Source organism: Trichoplusia ni, chromosome 19, assembly GCF_003590095.1.
Source record: "Trichoplusia ni isolate ovarian cell line Hi5 chromosome 19, tn1, whole genome shotgun sequence".
Lineage (NCBI taxonomy): Eukaryota > Metazoa > Arthropoda > Insecta > Lepidoptera > Noctuidae > Trichoplusia > Trichoplusia ni.
This window is the reverse complement of record NC_039496.1, coordinates 1,618,865-1,646,511: the sequence shown is the minus strand read 5'-3', so window position 1 is coordinate 1,646,511 and position 27,647 is coordinate 1,618,865. Positions and strand designations below refer to the sequence as shown.

Below are 27,647 nucleotides of genomic sequence, written 5' to 3'. Positions count from 1 at the left end.
TTTTAAATGGCAACACAAACATGTGGATTTCAGTAAACAAAAATCAATACTTTTCGTGGCCGTTTGACAGTTGCTCAGCAAATGCTCTCCGATCGTTTCGTAGGTTATTTGAATAGAGTCATTTAAAATGAGTTCAATATCAAATTATCATGTTGTTCCTTGGTATAACAGTGACGAGTGGCATTATACGTATAGAAATCTTCTCAGTCGCGACCTGGCTAGAAAAGAAGAAGCATTGAAAATGTTATATGTATGGAAAGCAAGATGCCCGGCTCTGCCTTCCGGCATAGAATCTACTCTTGGCTTGCTACAAGTACACATAGAAGATATGAAAAGTAACAATACGGATAGTGGACATCAAAGTACCAATGATGAAATGCTGCGTTTGGCATATTCAACTGCTATCATGCGTTTCGTTAATCATATGTTAGACTGTGAAACAGAGAAGGGAACAAGTCTTTACAGGGCAGCGAAAATGTTAGGAGTACCTGACTGGATTGTAGACCTAAGACATGAAACAGCTCACAGCAGTTCCCTCCCTCCCACTATACTACTTAAGGAGGCATGTTCCCTAGCCTTGAATTGGTTATGGGAAAACTACTGGGATAAGCACAAACCATTCATAAAAGATTTCATTAGCGGTCAGAAAGACTATGTAAATGGAGATGGTACAATAACTCATCTCATCAACTCTTGTATTTCATTGGGTATTTGTTCTCTGCCGAACCTAAAGATTAGACTATTGTCACAAATACCAGATGCTGGAATGAGAGAATCGCTAACAAAAGATTTAACTGAACTATTTGCAGACATTGGAAACTTTACTGAATGGAATGGTGTACCTATTGTAAAAGTAATTGATTTTATAAATGAACATAGCAAACAATTGTTAAGAGTAAAAAATGTGTCGACAGTTATTAATGAAGCTTTGCTTGGAGAGGACTCACTATTTCTCTCACGAGAACTCCTATATTTCTTTAGTGCCACTGATTTTAAATACAAGGATAAACTAAATGGCAGCTATGTGAAATGCTTTGAGATACTGCTTGATTTCCTGCACACAAATGATCTCCTATTGGACTTCTTATTGGCACTTATAAAAGTGACACAATCACCGCTCAGTGGTTACTTTAAGGCTCGTCTGGCTGCATTGTGGTGCTCTGAAATATTAGCAGCACTGCAAAACTGCCATCTGTTTGTTACTAAATCCAAAAGGTTAGTATTACTTTTACACTTAATGTTTACATTTGTTGTGTAACTCTTCAACGCTGTAATAATGCCAGCATATATTGATGACTGTACATTAAAACTGAGTGCAACTGCTGAGCAGAAAAGCAGAAAAAAATCATGAACAATAAATTACAATCATATATTCCAATCATTATAATTTGTTACCTTTTCTTCACTTTTTGTTAATAGTGTCTAAGATTAGTTACTTCTAAGTATATATAAATAAAACCATCTTTTATTTTTCAGAATGAGAGCAGAGTTAAATACTTCTAAGGTTAATTTAAAAGCCCAGTTTATTACATGGTTCCCAGACAGAAATCAAACTGGATTAACACTGCACCTTCTAAAAGCTCCACCTCCTGAATTGCAGGATGTTGGTTTTATACAACCTATCATTGCAGAATATAATCAATATCTGACTTACTTCATTAAAGATCTTCTGGATTTACTTGAACCAGGTTTAACCCCCGATGTTGCAAATAGAATCTGTGCACTTACAAACCTGATCTCAATGCCTGATAAGTATCCAATATCAACAACCGCAAACATTTACACAGCAGATGATATTCGAGTTTCATGTGATGACGTGGTGGTTGTCGAAAATGTTGCAAATATGGAGGATGAGAAAAGAGATGCGAAAAAATTTAAAAACAAAGTTTGGAAGTTGGCCTCCCGGGAATATCAGTGGAATTCAATTCCCATTGGTCAAGTACCTACTAAAGCAATTGCAAACCAGCCTGACTAAATTATAATTATAATATTTTTTTTGTATTTATCTTAAGTGAATGTGTGAAGTGTAATGATAAAAATAAACAACATACTGTTCATTATTCTTTTTTTTTATTTTCATATTTTGTATACAGTATAATGTTTTGGTTACATTTCATTTATATTGACACATTATAGGATCCCTAAAAATAGTTGAACAATATACATGTTTATATGATACAAGATTCATTATTGATTAACATGTAGGACAAAGTTAACAGTCAAATGACATACAGGTATATAAAACGACCATGTGTAAACAGTTTAGTATTGGTCCTTATTAGCAAATAGTTAAAGATTGAATAAACATATGCCAGTTGTCTGATTCTCGGTAAAATATCCAACCTAATATCTTATGATTTATAACATCAGTTCCATTTACATGGTACAATAAAATTGGGACTGTTACAGACAGTTAACAACAGAAACATAAGGTATAATGTTGTTTAGATAACATTTATTTAATGATAATTTATAATCAACGTGAAACGACAACCTACCATAAAATTTTAACAATCCAATGATCTAATGCACCAATAGAAAATTTAAAATAGAAATAAAACATCAATTGATAGGCACTTTCACAAACAAACAGTGGCAAAGACTATAGCAGTTCTTAATATTAAAATAGTACCTTGCTAGTTGTTTATAGTAACTAATAAATTATTTACATAATCCTTACGCGGGACTGGCGAATATCTACATACACTTCTAAAGTGTCAATAAAATCCTAGTCGTAGCCACATTGCACATTCATTACCATTTATTTCTTGTAAAATAACTTACTTTAAATTATGATTATGAGTATGTTTGCTGATGGGGAGCTCAGAACGCTGACAGACAATACAATATCGAGAACTAACACCACATCTATATTCATATTTCCTCAAAACGTAAATGTACGTGGCTAATATAAATTTGACGCTACGCTTCTATACACAAATACTAATTTAAACCAACAACAATAAGAGTTAGACTTTCAGACAGGTTCAGGCTAGTTGAGGACTTCCTAAAGTAAACTAGTCGAAGGCACGGAAATACACTAGTAACTGCGACACAACCTCAATAAAAGAGAATCAACACAGTTTCCATACATAGAAATATAATTTGTTCGGCACCTCGATGAGACATGCACTTCTGGGTGTTCTATATCATCAACAAATGCAAGATAATCTAATAGTTTCCCTTAGTTACAAGTGTAAATTTCTCAAAAGGTACTCGCACCACTCCAAATTAACTTTGTGAGATTCAAATAAATTTTGTTGTTATAAAAATGTTACAAATAAAAGTGTAAGCTTATCAGAATAGGTATTTTATGTTAATACAGTCCATCATAAATATTGAGCTATAAAATATGTCCAAAGACGTTAGTAAATAAGAGGCTTACAAACAATACAAGTTGTCACAGAGTAATTCGTTGTTTGTATAGTAAATTGTTACGAACTAATTATTAAAAAGCGGGTAAAATATTTGTGACTTAACAATAAATTCAATAGCTTATTTTAAGACAGTCTTTTAGAATATGAAAGCAAATAAAGATAGAGGCAAGGTACGTGGTGTTACTTTTTGGATCAAATTTAACCATAGCAGTGTTGTAGGAACTTATGCGGGTTGTTAAAAAGCACCGCACAAGTTCAAATATTGACACGTACGTAATAAAATAGACATTGCATGTCTCTTACATAAAATAACAATAAGTACACAGGCAATAATATTCAATGTGAACATATTATGTTAAAATTAAATTTAGAAACTTAACATCAGATTTCTAAGTTTAGAATGGATCACAAAACATTCATTTCATATAATTACATACATATTTAAACAAAAGAAATATAAGAATCGTCTTTTTTTAAATAAGAACCTATACTTAATTTTGGGTTCTATATTTGATACCTTGTTAGTTTGGAATCGAACAAGCTAATTATCTAGGATCACAAAACACTCAATTGATTTGCGAACGAATCTCAATTAAGCGATGTCTTTGGATTGGCATGTAAAAGCGATAAGATTCAATTCAATTTAGAATAATATAAGTTTGTAAATAAAATACACGTTCGCCACATACAGATTCGGAAATGTTTCTAATTTTGATAGTTTCTGTTTGACGAAAAACCATACTAAAGAAGTTGAAATTCAAGAGATTTACATAACTTCTCAACGAAGGTGTTACAATCATGGTTCAGAAAAATACTAAACATATGCCCGCAACGATACGTGACAAACGTACTTAAGTCCAAAAATAAAACATAATGGAATGAATCATTTTATAAAAGTTAGAGCCTGCATGTTTAACCTACAACTAATCCGAAACGTTAAAATACAGTCGCATGTCATATACATGTCCAACGAAATAGCCACTATTGACAGAAGAAAAATATTGCTATAATTTTTTAAATCACCAATAGGACGAGATTTACATATTTACAGGAAAAGATATCATAAAATATGCAAAGACAGATGTAAATTTTTATGTACGAAAAATACTTTTCATATACATAGATCACTTGTTAGGGCATTCGCCTGGCTATCGTGGCGGCAACACTAAATTCTTACGGAAACTCTACTCTAAGTACATTTACTGTACATCGGCAACGAGAGCATTAGTCCTAGTCACCGCAGCCTGCGCGCTTCTCTACCGCTAGCATGCAGTACACAGTAACACGAACAATATTCACATCGACATCTATAAGGACTTGCAAAAACTAAACAAATACTTTGCTGTCCTTTTCTTGAAACTAGAGTTGACTGACATTCAAAATTGTTGTTAAAGACCAATCGATAGAAGGAACACACAGAGGAACATTTCTAACTACATTTCACTTTACGACATCAGGAATGTAAAATGTCCGAGAATGCGAAACTTATCCAGTGACGCATTAGACGTTTTATATGATGGTAAAACGTGGGGGTTTCACAGGTGTTGGTGTAGAGCCCCTTTTCGGTGTTTGTAAGCCAGCAGTGGTGTGGTGTTGAGCTACACCATGATGGGGTCGTCGGAGGACAGCTGTCGGTGCAGCAGCCGCTGCGAGCGCAGGGAGCTGGCGCCCGTACTGAGGTCGTCCGTGCTGCCGAGCTCGCCGTCGTGGTCTGTCGTCGACAACAGGTCGTCGTCCGACGTCGCTCTGCACCAATAACAATAAATTGATGACACAAGCCAATAAGAGACAGATTAAGAACGATATTGTGTTTTCTGAGTTAGCAATTGACCAAAGCTCCGTCGACGGATAGAATATAAATAATAGTAATAGTGACCTGATGAGCGTGGGCAGGTTGGAGGTGAGGATGGCCTTCTCCTTCTGTATCTCGTGGATGTGTCCCACCAGGATCTGCTCCTCTGGCCGCGGCGCGTGGCTGTGCGAGCGCAGCGTGGACAGGCGGCTGGTGGCCGTGTGGCACGCCGTGTCCAGCGTCGCGATGTCCTGCAGCATGCCGCGCACCTGCACAGACACAGCATTTAATGTTAAACATTCAATAAACATTAGCTAAGGAAAAACCAGTAGCCGTCAACTTTAACTATATATACGTTCACCAGTAGGATAGTTGTCCTTTACATACAAATATTGATTGTTATGAGTGGAGATAGAAGCGATATTAAAACACCCTCGATGAGGCACTATTTGGTTTGTAAATTTTGTTCATTGGAAAAACTTGTAAAAACTATGTGCACAAAAGATATATGGTATGTAAGTTAATTGATTTTCGAGATTTGTAAGAGTAAAGTGTGTAGTATCCTTACGGTGCGCATCTTGTCGACGAGTATGGCCTCGAGACAGGCGGTCTGGCGCGCGATGTCGTGCAGCGAGGCCTGCGCGGGCTGCACCTTGTGCGTGCGCAGGATGCACGGCGCGAACACTATCGCCAGCGCGTTCGGGCCCATCCTGATACACAACACTCGCCATACACTAACTGTATTACACTAACTACGTAACAATTATTAAATTAGCCGTTTTAGAAAACTGAGTCGTACAATGCGGTTTTTATTGACTAACTTCAGTGCAATCAAATTAAAACACAGTACTCGTGCTAACCAGTGAGATAGTTTTGTTGTTGTTTATTTGTAGCTAATTAATCATATTTTTTTTACGAATAAGTTGCATTTAAGTATTAAAAGCGTAATTGACTGTTAAAGAACATCCAAAAATTGTACCTGTTGTGATTTTCTCCGAGCGCCACCCTCGCCAAGTGGAATATTAACCTCTCAACGAGATCGAAATTTGGTTTTGGCAGTTTCCTCAGGATTGTAAATATTGTTGAAACTCTTTCCTAGAATTAAGAAAGTCATTGATTTAAAAAATTCAGATAATTGCATTTGTTGATTTATATATGCGAAGAACACACGGTTGCAATTCCTAACCCACAGTGCGCAACGTGTCACGGATTCGATCCACGCGTAGGACAAGCACTTGTAAGCTGTAATGATACATGAATTCTTGTTCTGAATGAAAGTATCTTGTGCAAGTGACCGCGAGACAAGGACTAAATTCCTTGATGGCAGTTCCTTAGCAGTTTTTCTAAACAGCGAGGCGATTTTTTTTTTAATTTGCATATTTGGGAAACATATATATTAAGGAAAGATATATTGAGTGAACCATCATTTTAGTGTAACTAGACACACTGTATATATGTGTGTTACCTGCGGGTCGGTGATCTGCGCGGCCCGTATGAAGTCGTCGTACAGGTCGAAGGTGAGCAGCGGCTCGGGCAGCTCGCGGAAGAACGTCTTGAGCACGGACGCGCGCACGTGGACCGCGTACAGCTCCAGCCGCTCCACGCCCTCCAGCGGGGACTCGTCCAGCAGGCGGCGCAGCTCGCGGACCTGCAGACATTGTACTTTTGATTAAAAGTGCAGCAATAACAGACGCATGCAGCTCAGGAACCGCTGCATTCAGAGAGTCACCGCGCAAACATTTTTCAGCTCACTTTTTAGTTTAACGGGCCAAAAGTGCCGCGTGGTGCTGTCGCGATCTTGTTTCGACGCACTTCTTTAAAGTTAGATCCAGTGACAATGTTCGGGAAACATTAACTTGAGCAAAAACTAAGTAAGTAAGAATATTTGCTGGTTTTATTGTATAAGTATCTATAACCTGCCATGACCGAATAAATAAATTGTAATTCAGGAAATTTGTCATAATTAACTTCGAGAGACTAAAACTCATTTCATGATATAAAATTGCTGTGATTTTACCTTCGAACTTAGCCCGCTTTTTCTGTACAAGCCTTCTGTATAGAGACCTGTCATTTCTATAGTGGTGATCAGCCTATCCACGACTATTGGAATGTTAGTATCGCCAGTTGGCAAATCCCCTAAAGGAACTCCAAACACCTGCAAATAATTAAAAAAATAAGTAAGTAACACGTAGCTTGCTAATAATTGCACTGAAATATCGTCCTATTCACTATCTCGGCACTTTTAGATATTAACATTAAATACATTAATTAAGTTGTTTGTCCTGATATGAAAAAAATATTTGAGCTTTTGTCTTCGTAAAAAAACTACAAGCTTAAAATCATCATCATTCCCCTGCCCTTATGCCAATTATTTTATTTGGGATCTGCGCCGATCCCTGTTCATGTCTTCTTCTTCCATACTTTTCTATCGGATGTCATCTCACTGGAAAGGGTCCCAAATTAATTGTCATATTTTCATACCTTTCCTCGCGTGACGACACCCATTTGTTCTCGGCCACCCGCATCTACTGCTCCTACTATCGCTGCTGAAGGCGTCACGTTTTCTTTTCGACATAGTGTCGACACCTTAATAAAAGAAAAAACGAACATAATCATTAACTTTGCAAATAATAAATTAGATTTCACTTCTAGAGTTTCTAGACTGTAAAATATTTGTGCCCTGGAAAGAGAACGTCATTTTACGTAACATTTATTGTTACAATAGGTATTCAATATTCTATTCCACTCAAAAAACAATGTATCAAAATAGAAAAGACACATTGAGGTTATCAAAGATTTTTGTCACTGAGCACATATCCGACAAATAAGTCTTTCGTTTCGTCACTGGTGAACCTACGTCGCCTTTCGAAGACTTAGAGCGAAAAATAACAGTCACAATTAATATAAACTTTACCTTGGTATAGCACTTTTTATGTGACGCCAGTCTACACGTCTGGCAAATGAGGGACCGTTCGATGGGCCACATGAAGAAAGTCTTGCAGATCTCGCACTCCGTAGGGATGTTGATCATCGATAGAATGAACGTGTGGCCTTTGTATTGTATGGGATCGTCCACCTGAAAATTAAATAATTTATGTTTATATGGTACTTTTAAGTTATTTCAAAGGTATTAAATGACTTTATTCTACAGTAGAGAAAAAGCTCTCTTCATAAAGAGAAAAATCAAATTTTGAATATGTAATTCATCACATAATCCTGAAAAGTTTTCTTACCTTTCTCTTTTTATCCTTTTTTCTTTTCGTCCTTGCCTTGTCGGTCTCATGCTGACTCATGAACTCGTCCATGAACCCCCTGAAGGCGTTTACCCCCATGGTTATCGACAACGTAGACCCCTCCCTCGCACAGACTGTTTCCATGACGTGCAGGAAGTTCCCGATCAGATCCTTATACTTGAGTGCGGACCCCCGCGTCTCTACGATACTGTATGTCGCGACTAAGTTGTCTTTGAATTCTAATAATGCGTGTTTGAATACCCTGTCAACCTGTAAGGAATTATATAAATTTTAGCATTGTTTCTAAAAGGGGTTTTGCACAGTTAAATTCGATATCCAATTGCAATGCGTTTTAATGTGTTGCAATACAAATCATTGTTAAGGAAAAAACCTTCCGGCAGACATGCCGACATTCTGGCATTCGGCAACTCGATCAAGTTAAGCGCAACAAAAACAACAAAATACAGATATGTAAGGGTGGAAATAAAGCTAAAAGCGGTTAATACTGACCTCAGACTGTTTCTTCTTCTCATTAGGTTCCATTTCGTATATTTTCTCTGTGATGAAGTTCTGCATGGCTTGCAACTCGGTGGCGTCTGATATGATCTTATCCGTTCTGTCCATAAATTCTGACGTCCCTGTTAGATTGAAGTTTGAACTGACTGAACTTTTGGAGTTATCTAATAGGTTATAGTTGGAGTTTGAGATGATTCTCTTTCTGTTCTTGTGGCGGCCTCTGCTGGCGACAGTGACGGGTGAGGAGCAGGGCATGGTGATCACGCCCTTGTTCTGGATGCATTTCGTGTGGTAAAGTTGTTTGCAGTCGATACACCGCTGGCCTTGAGTGATGAACGCGTCGATCGCTTGATGGCAGTACACACATTTGTCACCTTTGGCGAAACGACTGCCTTTTCGAAACCTAGAACAAAGTATTTATTTTTGTTTTATTGGAGGTTGTTTTATTCTGTATGTGTCTGGAAACCAGTGTATAACTAGATGATAAAGAAGAGATGGGAAACTCTTTGTATGGTCTGATCGTTGCTTATGAGTGAAACAAAATTGTTTCATTATTTTTTATGGGATTAATATTATACCCCGGTTTCCAAGAAATGTATTGGTATAAGGAGTAGTATTGCTGCAGTTACCGGTGGCCAGCGATGCGGAACAGTCCGTTCCCGGTCTGTCCGATGAAGTCCGTGGAGCGCGGGTCGAGCGGGCGCGTGTCGCCGGGCGCGGGGTCGGAGTTGCGGCGCCGCAGCGCGCCCGCCAGCGCCGCGCCCGCCGCCGCCGCGGGGGGCTCCGCGCCCGCCGCCGGGACCAGCCCGTCTATCTGCTGGGACGCCACCCTGCCAACAACTCGACTTGTTAACCACCTAATTATTACACGACAGCATAACTACTTAAAATTTTGAAAAAAAAAAAACTTTAAACGATTAAGTATTACTCAACCTTATAAAACATCCGGTTTATGTCGTAACACTAACAGCGTACAGATCATCCAATTTTGTTTTGATGAAGTAATTTATGCGTACTTAAAAACTGCGCGATAAGTACAAAGGTTTCTTTAAAATTTGTTTCGGCCACTTGACATTTAACTAGCACCTTTATACAGTTTTAACTGTAAATTCTATAAGTAGTCTTTCCTAAAAAATGCTTTTAAACTAGTCATGTATGAAATAAAATAATAATAGTGTACCTTTTAATATCATGGTCGGTGCAGTGCAGCGAGAGCGAGGCGTCCACGATGAGGTCCGGCGGCGGGCCGCGCGGCGAGCGGCGCGGGGAGCGACGCGCGGCCCGGGCTGGCGGGGCGGGCGCGCTACTCTCCGCGCTCACCACGTCAACCACACCTGCTGGGGACAGGTATACACTGTTATATACAATTCTTACAGTTTTAATCTAGGATAAAAGTGGCTAGAACAAAATACTAATTTTTCGCTGAAAAGTTTGTTTAAAGAGATAATTTCAGAGGCACTAGAGGTCCGATTAAAAAATTCTTTCAATTATAGAAAGCCCATTTATTCAGGAAGGCTATAGTATAAATACCATCATGCTATTTTAAAAAGAATTTGAGCAATTAAGAACTCCAAGAACGAGGAGAACAAACGTAGTGTCTAAAACTATTAATACGATTTTGAATATGCCTAACTTATAATCAAGCGCAACAACTAATTTGCAATAAAGACATGATATAATAATATCACAGTGAATTAATAATAATGAAGAAAAACGCTCACTATATGTGAAAATGACGAAATGCACAAGTTCCAACACATATCCCAGAAACATGATTCCGAATTCAATCAATAACTTCACTTTAATGTAACACCAAAATATTTTATTTCCACTGGCACATACGACCGTCACTGACATTTTAACGTTTTAGAAGTCTAAACAACAATGCGTCTAATTGTTAAAACATTTCAATCTTTTTATTTATTCAAGCAAATGATGCTTAAGAGGTTTATAGAAGATAACTGCTTAATCACTACTCGGAATAATGATGTCCTAATTACATAGAAACAGAGATTGACCAATTAAAGATTGGAAACAGTGAGGATTAGCGGGGACAGTAATTTGGTGTTTTTAACAATAAGTATCCTTAACCCATAACGAATCTTTTTCACATAGATAATCGAATCTCGCGTATTTCAAATTACGCGGGATGATGGCGTAATCTAAAATCACCTATAAAACGCATTTTACATCAGTTTAGAATATAACACTGATAATTCACATTACTTAATGTGACCAAGAAGTTATCAATCTTATATTTGATACGTATGATCCTATATTTGTGACTCATTAAGCGCGCTCTACACTCGCGCGCGATTCTTGCTGTGAATTCACGCCGAGATTCACGTTGTTCCCCACAACGAACGCGGAACGGCGCGAAGCGTGCGCGCGAATCCATCTACACACGCGTTTCGCGGCTTACGCGGCCTTTCGCGCTCCGAGTGTAGAGCGCGCTTTACTCTACGGTTGCTACCGTCTCCGACTATGTCGATCAATAGTGCAATAGTTAAGAGTAGAGTTTAGTTGATCTGTCATTACCTGCATCGGTGGCGGGTACTACGGACGCCCTCGGGTCCCGTCGCACTGGCGGCAGTGAGTGTAGCGCTCGTGATTCCAGCGTAGCACTCGACACGCTGCGCTGGTATACTGCCGCTGAACCGCGTCTGCCGGACACAAACCATCAAAATTCTAAGTAGAGATTAAGTGCATTTTTTGAACGTTAATGATATAGCATACGTATCGCCCAACTTTCACTGTACCATTGTTTCACAACGCACGTTGATGTTTGGTCAGCAATAAGTGTAGTGACATGCTTATTTACCTGATATTCGTTTTACAGGTCTCCGTGTTTTCCGAAGGGCTCCAATTACCGATTTGTCTGAGGTACTCCTCACTGCTACTCGTCATGGATTCCAGTAACTCCGCCAATTCTTTCTCGCGCTTTTCTCTTTTCTATCGAACAAATGAAATATGATTTAAACATACTGAGAACAGCTATTTAAACTTATTGGTCTAACTACTGGATTTTACTCGGTATATTATAAGATGAACTCCCAAAACAATCCCAAATATATCTCTATTTTTGGTAATTCTATCAACTGGAATTATTGTAAGGCTCACATTTTCTGCTTTCTAAATGATATGATCATTTTTTTTGGGAAAGTCAAGCTTTATTCGCCTTTACGTTAACTTAAGCTACCTATGAACTAAGAAAAAATAATAATATAGTACCTTAGTCATAGCTTCCTTCTCCGTCATGAGATAGTTCTGGTCGAGCCGCAGCCACAGCATCTCGTTGGCGAGGTCTTCGGGTGTGATCTTGTTGGGTATCGTGACCACCGACTGCGGGTACTTTATAGAGTTCACACTCCAGTTCCGCTCATCCTCTGGTGAAGACTCGCCGGCTTCTTTGTGTATTACGCTGTGAAATTATATAAATGTTTAGAACAACATGTACAACAGACATTTAACCTATCCTAAAATATGCACGATATATTTACTTGTTGGTATATAATACCAAAAACATATAGGTCCTAAATAAATGGTTTAGAGTCCTTTCTGAAGTATCTTTGTGGGAATAGCTATTTGATCGCAGTTCAATTTCGCGCCTATATTCAACTTGAGTGAATACATCACATCCGTTATATATAATAGAATATAAAAACTAGTTTACGAAGTCGCCTCTTTCATGAGTCCTCGTTCCCAAAATTATATGTTGATATTTTAGGGTTGGAAAAATTATGACAGAAAATAACACCTGTTTAAGGCAAATAAAGACCAAAAGTGATGAAGATGGATTGTGTGGTGTGTAAAGTATTTCCTTCAACCAAGTGCCCATATTTATACATGCATTCATGTGAGCATATTTACAAGCATATTTCGATCAAAAAACGATTCAAAGTCAGGAAGACGATACTAGAGTCAAAACTAAATAATTCTATAATTGAATATAACTTGTGTTTAGGAAACAAAACAAAATCCAAAGAGTATTTATTGCATACCTCGTGCCAATTTCCTTCGACACATCCGCTTTCATAACTCTCTTCTTGACTTTCTGTACATTCGTATTTACAATATTCTCTGTGACTATTTCGCGTTTTTTCTCGACCCTAAAACAAAGATATTGTTCTTAATTCTTTAGATTTATTCCGTATTAGGTATGAAATGGGGTTGAGCAAACCAGCTTCATTGTATTATCTTGCATGCGTAATTATTATTGATCATGATCATGCTAAATAAAAAAGGTAAAATGTTCCAAAATGAGCTCATGAAGTTTAAATATTCTATGAGTACCCTTCTTTTGTTCCACGTTTTGTTTTCATTAATATACACTACAGGCATTTGAATATATTTACAATGTATGTTAACCCCATACCTTGGTATCGGCAATGACTGCGTCGCTCTCAGTTGTCTCGAGTTCTCTTGATCCATTCGCAAGATATACCTAAAATGTTTATGTTTTGTGTAAATGAGGTTAGAGGTACTTATCTGCTTGCTTTGCAGTGTGATATGAGATGACACCAAGTTTTAACACGCTGTATTTATGATGTATGCCTGTGTAAGTTTAAATGAGTATGTCCCATGTTGAAGTTGATTATATAAGACCCTTGCAAACTATCAACTATGAAATAAGAGTGTTTTGTATTGCAACCGGGAAGTGGTATGTACATCAATATGTTCTGTTGCAAGTCGTTCTAATGGTAGCGTGTTTGTGAAAACCCTTTATCTACACTTACCCATATACAGTGGGCTAAGTATTGCTCTATCAACAATAGAAGCTGGGATATTTTCTATTCATCTACTATAAATATATCCACTACAAAGTGCTTTTGCTGGTAATTACGGTTTCCTTTGGTCGTCAAGCGTGTTATCTACGCCTATAACCTTTCTATTTGCAGAGGCTACAGACTAAAGTTCTCAATAATCCATCCATCTGAGCCCGTCGCTTGAAATGGGCTGTGACAATAGTCTATTCTATACAAGTTATGTGTGAACCACACTTGTTGAAACGAGACAGTGCTTTACACGAAGTACAGTGGCGTTTCTTTTCATAAATACAATATCATGTGATGGGAGGCCACAAGTGGATTGGTTATTGAAATGGAAATTTAAACGCGTACTATCAAAGCAGAGCTTTACATGTAGTATACTTACAGCGGGTCTTTCTTCGCGGAAATCGTCAGGAGAGGGGACAAATTGTTGTCGGCGGGTAGCGCGGCTCGACCGTCATGCTGTCAACACAAACACCAACCACAACGTTGTACGCGCGTGTGTGTCACAACACTTTTACAGACGCAATTAGTGACAGAAATCGCTCAAGTTAGGGTAAGACACAGTCTCACTTTATGCTGAGAATTTATTACATTTCGACAAATATTTTGTTATTATTTTTAATCTTTCAAAGGCGATATTTAGACAAGGGAAAGTGAGACTGAGTCTAACAGTTAATACATCGAATTGGACAAGGGTGCACACTGAAATCACTCATGAAAAATCACAATAACGGGCATATGTATAGTACGGTTCAAACTTAATGGTGGCTGTTTTTTGTCAATAGTTCAAACAAGGCAATAATTTTCAAAGCCAAAGTTCAAATGCCTAGATAAATTTGACGTATTTATTCTTCAACGTTTGTTCACTTAGTTTAATATTAACGAAAACTAAAGATGCCAATTAGCTATTAATACAACAATTTTCAACCTTGGAACAAATATTTGTCTACAAGCGGGCATTGCACGGTAGCCAATCTTGGATTCGTGGGATAAATATCAGCCTTCCATCGGTATATGTATGTTAGACAGCCGCCATTAAGTGTGCAGCATAGCATATGTGGCGACGCGCGGCATACCTCGCTGAGGGCGGGCAGCGAGCGCGCGAGGGCCCGGCGCAGCAGCAGCCCCCGGGCGGCGGCCTGCAGCAGCGTGACGGCGCGGCGCAGGCGCAGGTACCCGCGCCGCGCGCGCCGCCCGCGGTACCACGCCTGCAGCCGCACCGCGGCCAGCTGCCGCGCCGACATCCACTGTCTGCGGACAAATAGCTCTACATGTTCAGATGCTAATTCTTAATTGAGGTCTATTAATATGTTTATCTGTATATGGTTTGCTAAATGATATATCAAAAGGAACTTGTCCCATGAACATGTTTACATAAAATTTAGCTAGGTAATATTATTATTGAATCGATTAAATATATGCGATCATACTAATTTAACACATTCGCTCCCAGCACCTGGTTCCGAATCGAACAAAAAATTTTGTTTGGATCTAGACTCATCAATAAATGTCATGTTTTGGCATGCACTCGGTAAGCGGGTGCAAGCGTGTCGTGCAGCGTGTCGGATTGTCACACCTAATGTCTTAAAACAGTGGAATTGTAAAAAAATTGGAGAATTCTGAAACATACCTGCAAAAGTACTGTATAACAACAGACGCTCGCCGTAAAGCCAAGAATCTTCTCCTCTCGAGCACAGCTCGGAACCATCTCTGTATCGTGATGATCGAAGCCATGATCTGCTGGTGCAGTCGGTATTCCAACTTCGTCTGTTCACTCTCGCGCATGAAGATTTTTGTAGCACCTGATTTGTTTTGTCAATGTTGAGTATGTGATGTCAAGGATCATGTCAAGGAAGGATTGATGTATAAGTAAAGCATTGCAAATTGTATATTGAGATATGTTCAAAGTAAGCCTGTTTGACATGTAGGTTTTGGCAACATTATCATTGTTAATTAATCCCACGTACTTAAATAAGGTAATTAAATTGTTGCAATTTACAGCAACCTTTTTTTATGCAGCCAAGTGTCTTCATTTTTACTGCTTAGGAAAAAAGGTATAAAAGGAATAATTTTTAATTAAAACTCGTTTACAAAAGACACTTTGCTGGGTAAAAGCCTTTTCCCTTAGAGAAAAGGATTGGGGACAGATATTTTTGCTTTAATTTCATAAATCGTAATTAGAAACATTATCTGACCTAATTGATAATTATCCCTGTCGAGATTGAGCGTGGCCAGGAAGTGCCTGACATCAGTCTGCGAGCTGAGCAGTCCCTTGGGCAGCAGTATCCTGTAGAGCTGGATGAACTCCTCGTAGGTGAGGCGCACGTTGTACCCTGCCTGGCGGATGCGGACTGTCTCCAGCATGCCCGTGTAGCGCAGCTGGCGCTGGACCGTCTCGTCGTCGAACACGTGAGGGACCTTCTCGCCATTCGATTTTATACATCTGTTGGGATCATATCGATTGATCATTTTATATGTCATTTGAGAATTCGTAACTGTGAATGTGACTCTTAGTTAACTCTGAGCTTCACCAGGAAAAAAAATTGATAGTCGGTTTTAGAAGTCAATACGGCGCCCAAGGAAATGAAAACTAAAACTCTTAAATATTTTCGAGGCTCATTTGATTGCTCATTGAATCTTTTTATGCTAAAAACCCACGTTCAAAAATATTTGTGATTTATTTTTGTCGGCTTACCTTATAAAGAATGGGTTGGCTTGATTCAAGGTATCCATGAGAGCAGACAACGAATGTTGGAACTGAGCGGCGACAGTCTGCGGTTGTTTCCGCTTGCCCGCCGGCGCAGCTGTCCGACCGGCCAATGTTTTAACACTCTGTAGATTCTTAAGACCTTTTTTTGCACGTTCTCGGGGCCTAAACGACTTGTTTTTCCTGTTGAAACAAATCAAATACGTGTGAAGAGCCCGATTATCTGAATACAAGACTCTAAGAGATCGCAATGTGGAATTAAATGAGAAAATTATTTAATAAAATCCACAGTATCATGAGATCTCTTAAAGGAGCAACACCAACCACCTAAGTAAAGATTGCTTGGTGAAATTGTGCGGTTTATGTACATACATGCTGGTAAACTGTGTTTTCCCTACAAAACATTTTACAATTGAGCAATTTCAATCAAACAAGCAGAACAATGTAGAACATTTTAAATTTTTGCGATAAAAAACAAGCTGAAATTATCATAATAGGAAACTGATGTTTTGCAATGGCAAAGAAACAGCTTGATCTTTCACAAAACTTGACAAAACCTGTTAACTACTTCTAACCCATACAAGGAAGCAAATAAACTACAATTACAGCATCTATGTATCAAGAGTTTCTATAAACAGATACCATGTGTACAGTGATTGTTGCGATAGAAGATGTAATTATGTGCGTGTGACTGAAAAGAGCCGATATATAATACAAGATATATACATAATATTGCTATACATAAACAAACGTCACAGAGAATGCGATAGAAATGCACGAAAACTTAAGACCCATAGCCACCACCGTGAAAAGGAGAAAAGTGAAGAGAGACCCCAACCGAAACACGCAAATTCATCAAACAAAATTAAAGTTATAATGAGTACAAATAAATTATATTTTTAACACAAATACTATTGGGGTCTTGAACCAAAGGTATGCGAGTTATGATAACGACTTTCACATAAAGCGATTTGAAAACGAGTAATTATCAAGATCGATGTGATAAGAATTTGCACTCATTGGCGGCACTTTGTTTGAGGAAGCTGTGAGTGCGAGTGTCCGAGCGGGTGGGCGAGGCTGACGTACATGACGATGAGGCTGGCCCGCTGCATGACGTCGGTGTCGTCGAACGTGCGCTCGTCTCGCTCTCGCTCGACCCTTCGCGTGCGCGTCTCGGCGATTCTGTAATTTTTTGTCCCTTTCCCACCCACGCGCGCAGCGCTTTGCGTCTCATTCCTCGGTTTAGGATCGGCGTTCGCTCGCGTCGTGGTCGTCTCGCGAGCTTTACTCGTCGCTCTGTTTGGCGTTCTTTTCGTTGTTTTGATGACGGGTGAGAAAGGAATTGAGGATAATAAAATTAATGTAACAAAAATAAGTCAGTAAACCAAAACAAATGCTTCTGTGAGATGCATGCAAACCTGCTCAGGGTGACCGCGAAGTGAGTATGAATAAATTCCTATTAGAGATCTAACAGATGAGAACTAATTGCTTTTTGACTAATAGCGAGTCCACAAAAGACACGTAGGAAGAATGCGGCTAGGTGGTGTACTGGTGTACTGCAACAGGCCTAGCCACAGTCTTGCTAGGGACAAGTATAAACGCAACAAAGGGTGTGTTATAAGTAGACTAAACATGGATGTCCATGCGTTAGGTGCACATAGAACATATAACAAGCATGCCGTAAATTCGGTGACTTACGCAATGCGGTTGATTGCAAGATTGATTGACGATACTGTCACCAGTTGGCTGAGCAACAAGACACATTTCATTACGTCACATAACGTTGCTTGCAAAGCTATATTGTAATACATATTTCATACATAATAATATAGGGTAAATCATATTAAGATCGTGTTCAAACCGCAAGTGCTCTATACAAATGTCCAAGTGCGTTCGAGCAGAAATACAAGTTACGTTTTATTTGTAGGTATAAAGTTAGCAGGAGTATTTATTGCAAAGCATTTGCGGTAAAAGCACAACCTAAAATACAAATTTCAATATTTTTTCAAACTGCCAATTTGTTTTTTTATATAAAGTTGTAATCTTCATGCTCTTCACGTTAATATGATTATAAATTTGTAGTTAGTGGATAATATATGTACTTCGTCAAGTAAGCTGTATTTTACTTAGATGCAAGTTGGACACAGTGACATTGCCATAGACTGTTTGTGCGTGGCCCTCACCTGATGAGACTGTCGTTGGGCGCGTGTATGGAGGCGCGCGGGACTCGCGAGGCGCCGTCCACTCTGTGAACACGATGTTTCCTGCCTGCCTCTAGGAAGGCAAAGTAACCTCTGCCAAAATAAAATGATTATGCTTATTTCTTCCATCTGATTTGGATGAAAATGCAGAAAATTCCAGTAGATATTTTTGGACATTTTAAGTATACAAAAGCGTCTGCTGAAAAATTTGTTGGTCATTTTACCAGGCTTTAATTAGCTACATTTGTCTGTTTATAACCGGCTCTTTTGGGCTTGATTTTAACCCACTTGTCAGATTTCATTAGGGCCAACATTTTCATAATTTCTAAAACCTTCCTTAAAAAAAACAGGTATTACCTAAAGAAGGCCCGCACTATCGCCCAGCGGAACACAGCTACGGGGTCCACACCGACTAGCTCCCTTACGAACGCTAGCGACGAGTTCTTCAGCACACTCACTATGTCTTGCCGCATAAGGTCGAGATTCTTTTCTCGCATTGCTGTTACCTGCAAACAAAGTCATCCATCGGTATATTATGTCCTTTGCTTACCTTTCATAATGGTCGCACTTAAGCGAATCGAAGGTCGTGCACAAAGGGTATAAACGGATATATTTCATTAATACTTTTCTATCGGAGGCAGCAAATTTTAAAAGCAAAAATTATTCTTACCGGCTTACGAAAACATCCCTATCCTTTTTAAACACAACTTTATACAAATTATGATGAGAACACTAACTTCTTGCATGCATAAATGTAATAAGTTACTATCACTGCTAAACTAATTATAACTTTCGATATGAGACATGTTGTTACGTATCCATTTATTTACCTGATATTTAACTCTTCCAGCATAATGTCTCACAACAAAGGCAGGCTCTCTTCGCTGTGGTTTCTCGTAGAACGGATTATTTTCATGCACTGAGTTAAACTTTTGTAACAGAGTTTCGTTTGTTGCCCATGGGAAACTGAAATAGAAAACAAAAGTTATAATTTAAATTGTAGTTGAGATGATCAGACTAGAACACAGCCTTACGTGAAGACATAATTGATTACCGACAGTTAGGGTGTTACCACATCCCTAGAAAATGTATTGACTGATCCCGACCACCGGACGTTGGACAGTCAATGTGTCTGGTAGAAGCTAATATTTTCACTATTAATATTACTATCGATCGACCATGGATAGATTAGAGTGGTAGCACCCTTTACAGAAAAAAAAATGTAATCATAAGCAATGATCTTAACTCACTTGCACTGATCATCTAACAAGCACAGCAGTCCATTGACCTTCCCTTCGATGAGCTGCAGACAACCAGTATTGTCCGAGAAGCCGATATCGGTCCAGGGAATGCCCTCCCGCTTGTACTCCTCCTGCTCGTACTTGAACACGTGCTGGTTGAAGTAGTGCTGCAGGTGCTCGTTCGCGTAGTTGATGCACAGCTGCTCGAAGCTGTTGCTCAGACCGAAGTCCTCGAAGCCGAATATATCGAGAACGCCTGAGGATTTTTATGAATTGATTAAAGCTAATTATGATGATTAATGGCCACTCTGGGTACCACTAGTGCATACTGTCCACAACACAAGGATGGAATTTATTACTGCGGCGCTCTTTGTTACAAAAAAATAATTTTGGTATCAGAAGAGGCCTTTGCCTTGGAACATTTACAGGATGATAATCAAAACAATCATGTTTTATGTTGCTTTAAACCTCTTTCCTTCTTCCATTTCTGTCTTAGTAATATGAACTTTTTATTGTTGTTTAGAGAACACTTACCTATACTATGTCCCTGATGTTCCCTAAGCGTATCCTTTTTAGAGAGCAACGCGTGGTTGACCTGCATCACGATCCAGTCGAATAAAGCACCGTACAAGCACTTGGCCATAGCGTCGCGCGTCGCTATCGCTTCAGGCAGCCTGAAATAAACAATTATTGAATTAAGTTTTGTAATAAGTACTTTTTATTAACTATTATGTAGTTAAGACGGGTTAAACAGTATTCTGAAGAATAGCATTATTCACTTCGCTATTGCAACAATAAGCATTAGTCGCTCATAGGATTCTTTTCGAACTTCTTAGAATTCTTATGGACACCCACATCCTTGGAGGAGGAATTTAGTTGTGTCAGACTCTTTTCGACTAAACCTGAACTGCCATGCAACGACTGCCGCGCTTGATTAGTGCAATTCATCACGCATCGAAAACAGAGATTTTGATATTCTCACACATCTAATACAAGTGACTGCAAATCTAACCCAAAAAACTAGTATAATAACATCTTAAGAAGTATTTGTATACTTTAGTATTATAGATTAGAATACATTATAAACGTTTGAGCTAACAGAATATAGGTGTAAATTACAATAACCAAATAATTGCCTGACAACGGACCATTATTATAATAATATTTTGTTAATATACCTGTTTGCTTTGTTGTTCTAATCATAAAATCAGTGATTATAATCACTTGTATTGAGACTATCGGTTTATTGAAATCCATATGGTCCACCTTGACCCGCTTGTAAGTAATATGCTATAGAAGTACTGTAGATGAATATAAAAGCTTGTTTGTGGCTTAATAAAAGTAGTCTGCGACAATTGATGAATGTAGAATAGAATGGTTTTTATAGCTTGATATGACTTGAACTGATTGGACATTTCCTTTAGGTATATTGGTAAATAATTACGACAAACTAGGAGAACTAACAGAGCATTAAACTTAACCTTCCTTTCGATCTTGACTTTATTCATATTAAGAATGTAGGTACACTATTTGGGGGAAAAGTCCATGAGGATACTGATTTCAAATATTTACCTGTAATTAATAACTAGTGTTTCCCCCGAAGCTCTGGCCCGTTTCGACGTCAGGGCGGCTAACAATGTTTCCTGCTTGACCCTCAGTAGTGAAGATATAAGCGATACTACTTCGGGATTCCTGACGCCGACAGCCTCGTCGTGATGGTAAGATTTCCGCTGCGGTTGAAACTCTACATTGCCTGGAAATATTACGTTATTTATGAGCGTAAAACGTGAGTTGTATTTACAGTCTTGAATTGAGACATACACTGTTAAATAAATGCTTTCACAAAATAAATTTTAAAGAAACTATCTGCATGTGTAATTGTCTATCGCAACTCAGGGCTAAAATGATAATTGTTTAGGTTTGTAAACCACACAGGTAGAAGACAATTCAACAAGGCTTCTTCACCATTTGAATACATATAACTGCACACAGATATGTACAGAGAAAGTGTGGTACATTATATTTGAATGCAAATAACAAAATGCAAGATGCGCTATCCCAATAAGAAAGCGTGAGAAAACCACTATTACATAACATTAAATAATTTATACAGGTAGATGATTTTATTTGTCATTTTTCTATATTAACAAAGTGTTGTGCTATGTTAAAGGGCGCAAATTCAAGTTTAGGTACATGAATAACATATTCTTAGTAAAAATACACAAACTACAATTAACAAACTTCGGCAATGATATAAGCCCTCAGAAAAAATTGTTTGCTAACTATAAACCAGCTTCATAACCCTTAATCATTATGTTCTGTACATTTGTTATTATAATATTCTACAGAACGCGGCATTTCATGTAAAGTAACAGGAAAAAGCAAACATTTCCTATTATTAGCACAAGTTGACAAGTGTCAATGAATTTAAATCATATTCATAGTTTTAATTTCACAATATGTTTGAGTAGGTATGTAATTCTACATTATATGTACGATAACAAATGATAAAAAGTCATTTGCAGTTACTCTATCGGTCGATGTTAATTCGTAAGAGTGAATTGACGTAATTAGTGTAGATATATTCGAAAACAACTTACCCAAAAGTAGCACAGCCGATAGCACAGCAAACAAACGACGCTGCTTATCCATAGTAAAACCGACCATCTCCATGGATTGTTTTAACCGCGAGAACTCATATTGTTCGTCGATCCCCGGCACCTCACTACAACCTGTTCTTGATAAATAATTATATTTGTCCACACTGAGTAAATGCAACTGTTCCTTCTCCTGCTCCGATGCACCAGCCAACAGATAATAGAACACATGATAGTTCCGCTCGTTGCGACCTTGGCTACATATTCTTGATTTTTCCAAAAGATACTTTTGTACAACAGCCCCATGCACCATGCCATTTTCTTTATAATTAACTTGAATAAACTTTCCAAAACGACTTGAGTTATTGTTGTGGGCTGTTTTAGCATTTCCGAAAGCTTCTAACACTGGGCCTGCACTCAATATAGTTTGTTCCACGCCACTGCCATGCGATCCCTTTTGACTCAGCGCTGTTAAGTGATGTAGTAGAAAATTTGTACTCTCAGTCTTTCCTGATCCACTCTCTCCACTGATTACTATACATTGGTTAGTCCTCTCTCGGAGCATGCAATGATACGCGGCATCGGCGACTGCGAATATATGCGGCGGAAGACTGGATCCTATCCGTTTGTTCTGGTATAGCTTCACGTATTTCGGATTATAAATTGGATAAAATTTGAACGGGTTTAGTGCTATCAGTATGGACCCAACGTATGTGTATATGTAGCCCGCCGAGAACCTCGCCCGCAAGTTATCGAGCAACGTCTGTTCATTGAGCTCCGGCAACTGACACAAGTCGGGGTACTCGCGATCCTTCGGTTGATAAAGAAATCGCTGGAAGTAGTCCTTTATCAGCTGCGGGTCGACCGAGAAGTTCTCCATCCATGGCTCATCGGGTATTTTCTCTCGCAGATAAAATCTGTAATCAAAAACGAATCCCTTCAACTGAGATAAAAGTTTGGGTAATGGGACGGAAAACGTCTAAAAATAGATTTACTTTTGAGTCATCACGACGAAATCTAAATATTAGCGAGTCGCGGTACAGTTTTAGTGGCCATGTATGATCGAGCGGCAATGTTTCAGTTTGATTGGCAGGATGGAGACGCTGTTATCACGCCGCTGCCGCAGGAAGAGTGAGTCATGCGCCGCGCTGGGATAATATCCCCAATCACTGCTACAGCCCTTCATTATACAACTTAGTTGTTATTATTCAAACAACTCTAATTTTACTCTAACGTTTCTAGTGTAATAACGGCATTCATAGCGGAGCTTCGATAACGTTTACATTTTAATGATTTTAAATACATTACTTACATAAACATGTCCATTTACTGTACATAAATAAGGACACAGAAGTTAAAATTACTGTTATCACGTCGCGTAAAATATATTAAGATGAATCATCACAATGGAACATGGTACAAATAGTATTGCGGTGACAGGACACTTAATGAACACAACTACACGTAAAGGTACAAATACACGGCACGCAGGTGTTTAAGACAAGGTTAGACGTATCTCTTGTAACACATAATTGCAGGAATAAGATAATTATATAGAAAAACCTGATTTCATATTGTTGAACTTGCAACCGACTACTGTTTACATCGAGGAAAAATATATTCAAATAGGAAAGGTTTATTATAGCATATTTACTTTTTAATTATTTCCATTATAACTCGAATTCTGCAATCACAATTACAAATTTACCACTAAACTGACGCGACTGACGAATATGTAGCTACCTTGCAACCGACAATTGTTTACGTGGAGGATAAATTACTTACTCAAATGCGGAAGAAATGCATTACTTACATGCCATTTGTGTGATTTTTAATTCTTTAAATATTAACTTTAATGTCAAAGCAACAATTATTTAAAGCAAAACTGTGTCTGATGAATATGAAGTAAAATGCAATGTTTTCATTTTGTCACCTATAAAATTAATACTACCTACAGATTTCCGTATTATAAAAATTTGAGTGATAAAACAAGGACATGTAAAAGTATTAGTCATGTTTAATACTAATTTGTTTACGAAATATGATAAGAACAGTTTTTCTATAAAACACCTATTATCTATCCGTTTAAATTTAGGCATGTTTGAGTTAACGTAGTTACTCAACAAGTATCGGGTAATTTCCCATTTACAAAACAATTATTTATAACGGGTGCTAAAGGTTAATAAATATTGACTACCGATGTAACGAATTCAGCATTATAAGACCCCAAACGTGCTCAATAAAGTCGAGATTAATGCTAAACTGAAATTAAATGAATAATAAGCTACTCTCCTTCTGATGCAGTTTGCAAAGCTCTACAAGTCTGTTTACCTGTTGTACTGTCCAGAGCCGGTGTTGTTGGGCCACAGCAGCATGACAGCGACTGGAGACTCATTGGGGCCGAGTCTTCGTTCCTTGCACTCGCCGCTAAGCATGTCACCCACGACCTAATGTGTACACAAGTTTGTCATCATCCTTCATGTTCAAAGTTGAAAGAAATTTTAAAAATATGGTTAAGTCACCAGATATAACTAAAAACCAGGGTTTATGTAAAAGAACTCTCCATCAGACATCCTTGAAATAAATACAAAGTGGGTAAAAGATGACTAAGACTAAAACAGTTACAAACTTATAATCAATTTTACAATATTACTTAGGCAATTGTCGAAATAAATGCTATCAGTGAGTTGTATAGATAACTCTGACTACACCTAAACTATTCGCTGTTACAATTGGGTATGTCTCACTGATGGATGACCAAGCAAAGGAAGCAATCATCTAGGAGACACTGACTCATTCAGTTACAATCCAATTTGTTTTATTGTTTGTACACCATGAATCAATTTTTATGTATGAAGTTGATCTGCATTTTTAAAAGTCTGATAGCTTAGCTAACATAGCTTTTATTGTACAGCAACATTAATTAGTAAACAAATAAGAGCATCAAAAACATCATCTCTTGTATTGTAATTGTAAAGGTAAAAAAGTAAGAAGAACCATTTATAAAATATTTTATGTACAACTACAAAATTACATGTTTATTTTTTCTTTATCTTATCTAGTGAATAACATAAATAAATACAATAATGTCAAGTGTGATTACATGTTTTTTTTTCCATTCAAATTTTGTTTGGTTTAGTTTCGAATTTAGGAAAGAGGTTAATTACCCTGTTTTGTACTTAAAAGTAGTCATATAGACCAATGGATGTTGGTAGAAGATAAGTTGGCTAAAAAAGCTATTAAGTTAACATACCTCGGCCAGTTCATATGGCCCTCCGGATCCATTGGTGAGGCCGAGCTTGTCAGTGATGCAACAGACTATTTCTTCACTGCTTGTTTGTTTAGAGGCCTCTACAGAGAGTGCCTCGTACTGCGGCGACAGTGCACCCACATACACCTAAACATTTTCACAGTTACAGACAAAATTGTAGAATATGTTTGCTTGACAACAAAGATAAGCAGCAAATCCCTGAATGTTAGAGAGGTGAGCAAACAATGTTTATTAACATAGGTATAAGCCCAAGAAATCTTTATAACCTTGTGGATTAACTTGTTTATCACACCTGCAGTGTCGAAAACAAAAACAGATATGAGACTGAGAAAAAAAGGTTTTCGGTTTTGACCTTACATTATAAAGAACATGGTTTGGATTAACGAAATGAAAGAGATATTAGTAAATGTCTACATAAGCATTATTTTACAAAGTGATAAACAATAAAACTTGTCCATAAACAAACAGAGTTTGGCTAATTTTGGACTTTTGCCATGATGCATTGAACTAAATTAGTAGGATTGCAAATATGTGCATTAATCTGTGTGGACTTTCTGTGATTGCAGTACATAAACAAACTTGGCAATGAACTTTGTTCTAATAAAGATTCTTCAAATGTCAATGACTTTAGTGTATAATAATAATATTCATGTTTAAAAGGTTAGGGAAAATGCAGCTATTTAAGAATCAACTCCAAGATACCTTACAAATAAAAAATATTGGATGGGGAAGGCAAAACACAGAAATTTATAAATTAAAACTTGTTCACCTACTAATAAGGTTACACTGATAATAGCACCTCCTCACTTATAATTTGTTAAATAGAGTTTTAACACTAGTAACAAACTCAAGCTAATTAATTTGGGTATTTATGCAGTTATATTAGTAGCAAAGGATATAAATTGATAACATAGTTTCCGTTTATTTGTATTATTACAAACCTACACTGTGGGAATATCAATTTATCATTGAGTAACAAGCTTTTTAATGAGTGCACTTACTCAAATGCATGTAGAACAAAAACATTACTGACCTGCACAATATACCTGTGATTTTCAGAATGAGCCATTTTGCAACATTGTCTTACTCTTTATGGCTCATTTCAATATTAATACAGCTGATCTTCATTTTGTCACAATGTTTTTCACTCGTTTCATAGTTTCCTGAGTGTTTACATACATAACAAGTAAACACTTATCTGCATCAACCGTCCAATTCGGCGTTAAAAATAATGATGCTACGTAAATTTTCTGGTATTATGTATTATCAGTCGAAGTTTTCTAAAATATGGGACTATTTAGCGTAATGCACCTGACCCCCACGGAGTTGCACAGGTAGTCAACCGTGACAAGTTCATGAAATATCATGTCCTCATAGATGATCGCCGCCGCAACAACCGCTCACTACGTAACTTGTTTATAGGGCTAGAGTTTCAGCGTGTAAACATGAACCCAGTAATAAAACACAAAGAAGAGAAATCTCAGATTTGGGTCACATGCTGATTGAATAGAACAGTTGCCCAGCTTCAAGGTGTTTGGTTAACTTTCTTTCTCGATAGCTTAACTAATCATTGTTGAAAATATTCACTTAGTTATTAGTTTGAAAATAGCTATACATTACGAACTTATTGCAGTTAAAAAACAACACTTTGGATACAAAACTAGCGAAATCGGTGTCTCCGACAACCTGTTATTTGACAAACACAACTCTTCCCGACGCACCACGTAATCGCACCAGTTATAAACTAATAATGGCAAAATATATAAAAAAGTTCAGTATTTCCTGTACACTTTAATATTATGTTCGTGTATTATTTCAATATACAGTTTGATCAGAGAAATTTAATCTATTGAACCACCATTTTTATTTGTGTCCGACTTGAATCGTGTATCAATGTAAAAATAGACGATTTAAAATATATTCAAAAGTTAATAAATTCC

The 27,647-nt window shown here is 37.8% G+C and overlaps 2 protein-coding genes across 8 annotated transcripts; one reads left to right on the top strand and one right to left on the bottom strand.

Moving 5' to 3' along the window:
• The first annotated feature begins 36 nt into the window (after positions 1-36).
• Positions 37-2,593, top strand: LOC113503378. Its single transcript, XM_026885297.1, has 2 exons — positions 37-1,215; positions 1,477-2,593. The coding sequence occupies exons 1-2, from the start codon at positions 128-130 to the stop codon at positions 1,973-1,975; spliced, it is 1,587 nt and encodes a 528-aa protein (XP_026741098.1). The 5' UTR covers positions 37-127; the 3' UTR covers positions 1,976-2,593.
• Positions 2,054-27,647, bottom strand: LOC113503375 (unconventional myosin-IXa-like). Of its 7 annotated transcripts, none has more exons than XM_026885278.1 (34): positions 26,741-27,646; positions 25,690-25,833; positions 24,768-24,883; positions 22,440-23,353; positions 21,412-21,592; positions 20,374-20,513; positions 19,849-20,095; positions 19,429-19,564; positions 18,956-19,104; positions 18,581-18,691; positions 18,096-18,143; positions 17,484-17,705; positions 16,386-16,580; positions 15,886-16,133; positions 15,321-15,492; positions 14,767-14,941; positions 14,073-14,149; positions 13,294-13,362; positions 12,920-13,027; positions 12,150-12,339; positions 11,740-11,870; positions 11,457-11,581; positions 10,099-10,255; positions 9,548-9,748; positions 8,913-9,321; positions 8,403-8,672; positions 8,084-8,245; positions 7,651-7,755; positions 7,187-7,324; positions 6,635-6,817; positions 6,149-6,264; positions 5,738-5,879; positions 5,254-5,438; positions 2,054-5,123 (listed from the first exon to the last, which is right to left on the bottom strand). In XM_026885278.1, the coding sequence occupies exons 1-34, from the start codon at positions 26,774-26,776 to the stop codon at positions 4,976-4,978; spliced, it is 6,150 nt and encodes a 2,049-aa protein (XP_026741079.1). In that variant the 5' UTR covers positions 26,777-27,646; the 3' UTR covers positions 2,054-4,975. The 7 variants fall into 7 exon arrangements, with proteins under 7 accessions (XP_026741079.1, XP_026741080.1, XP_026741081.1 ...); XM_026885279.1 differs by having other exon boundaries at positions 10,099-10,252; XM_026885280.1 differs by having other exon boundaries at positions 17,484-17,693.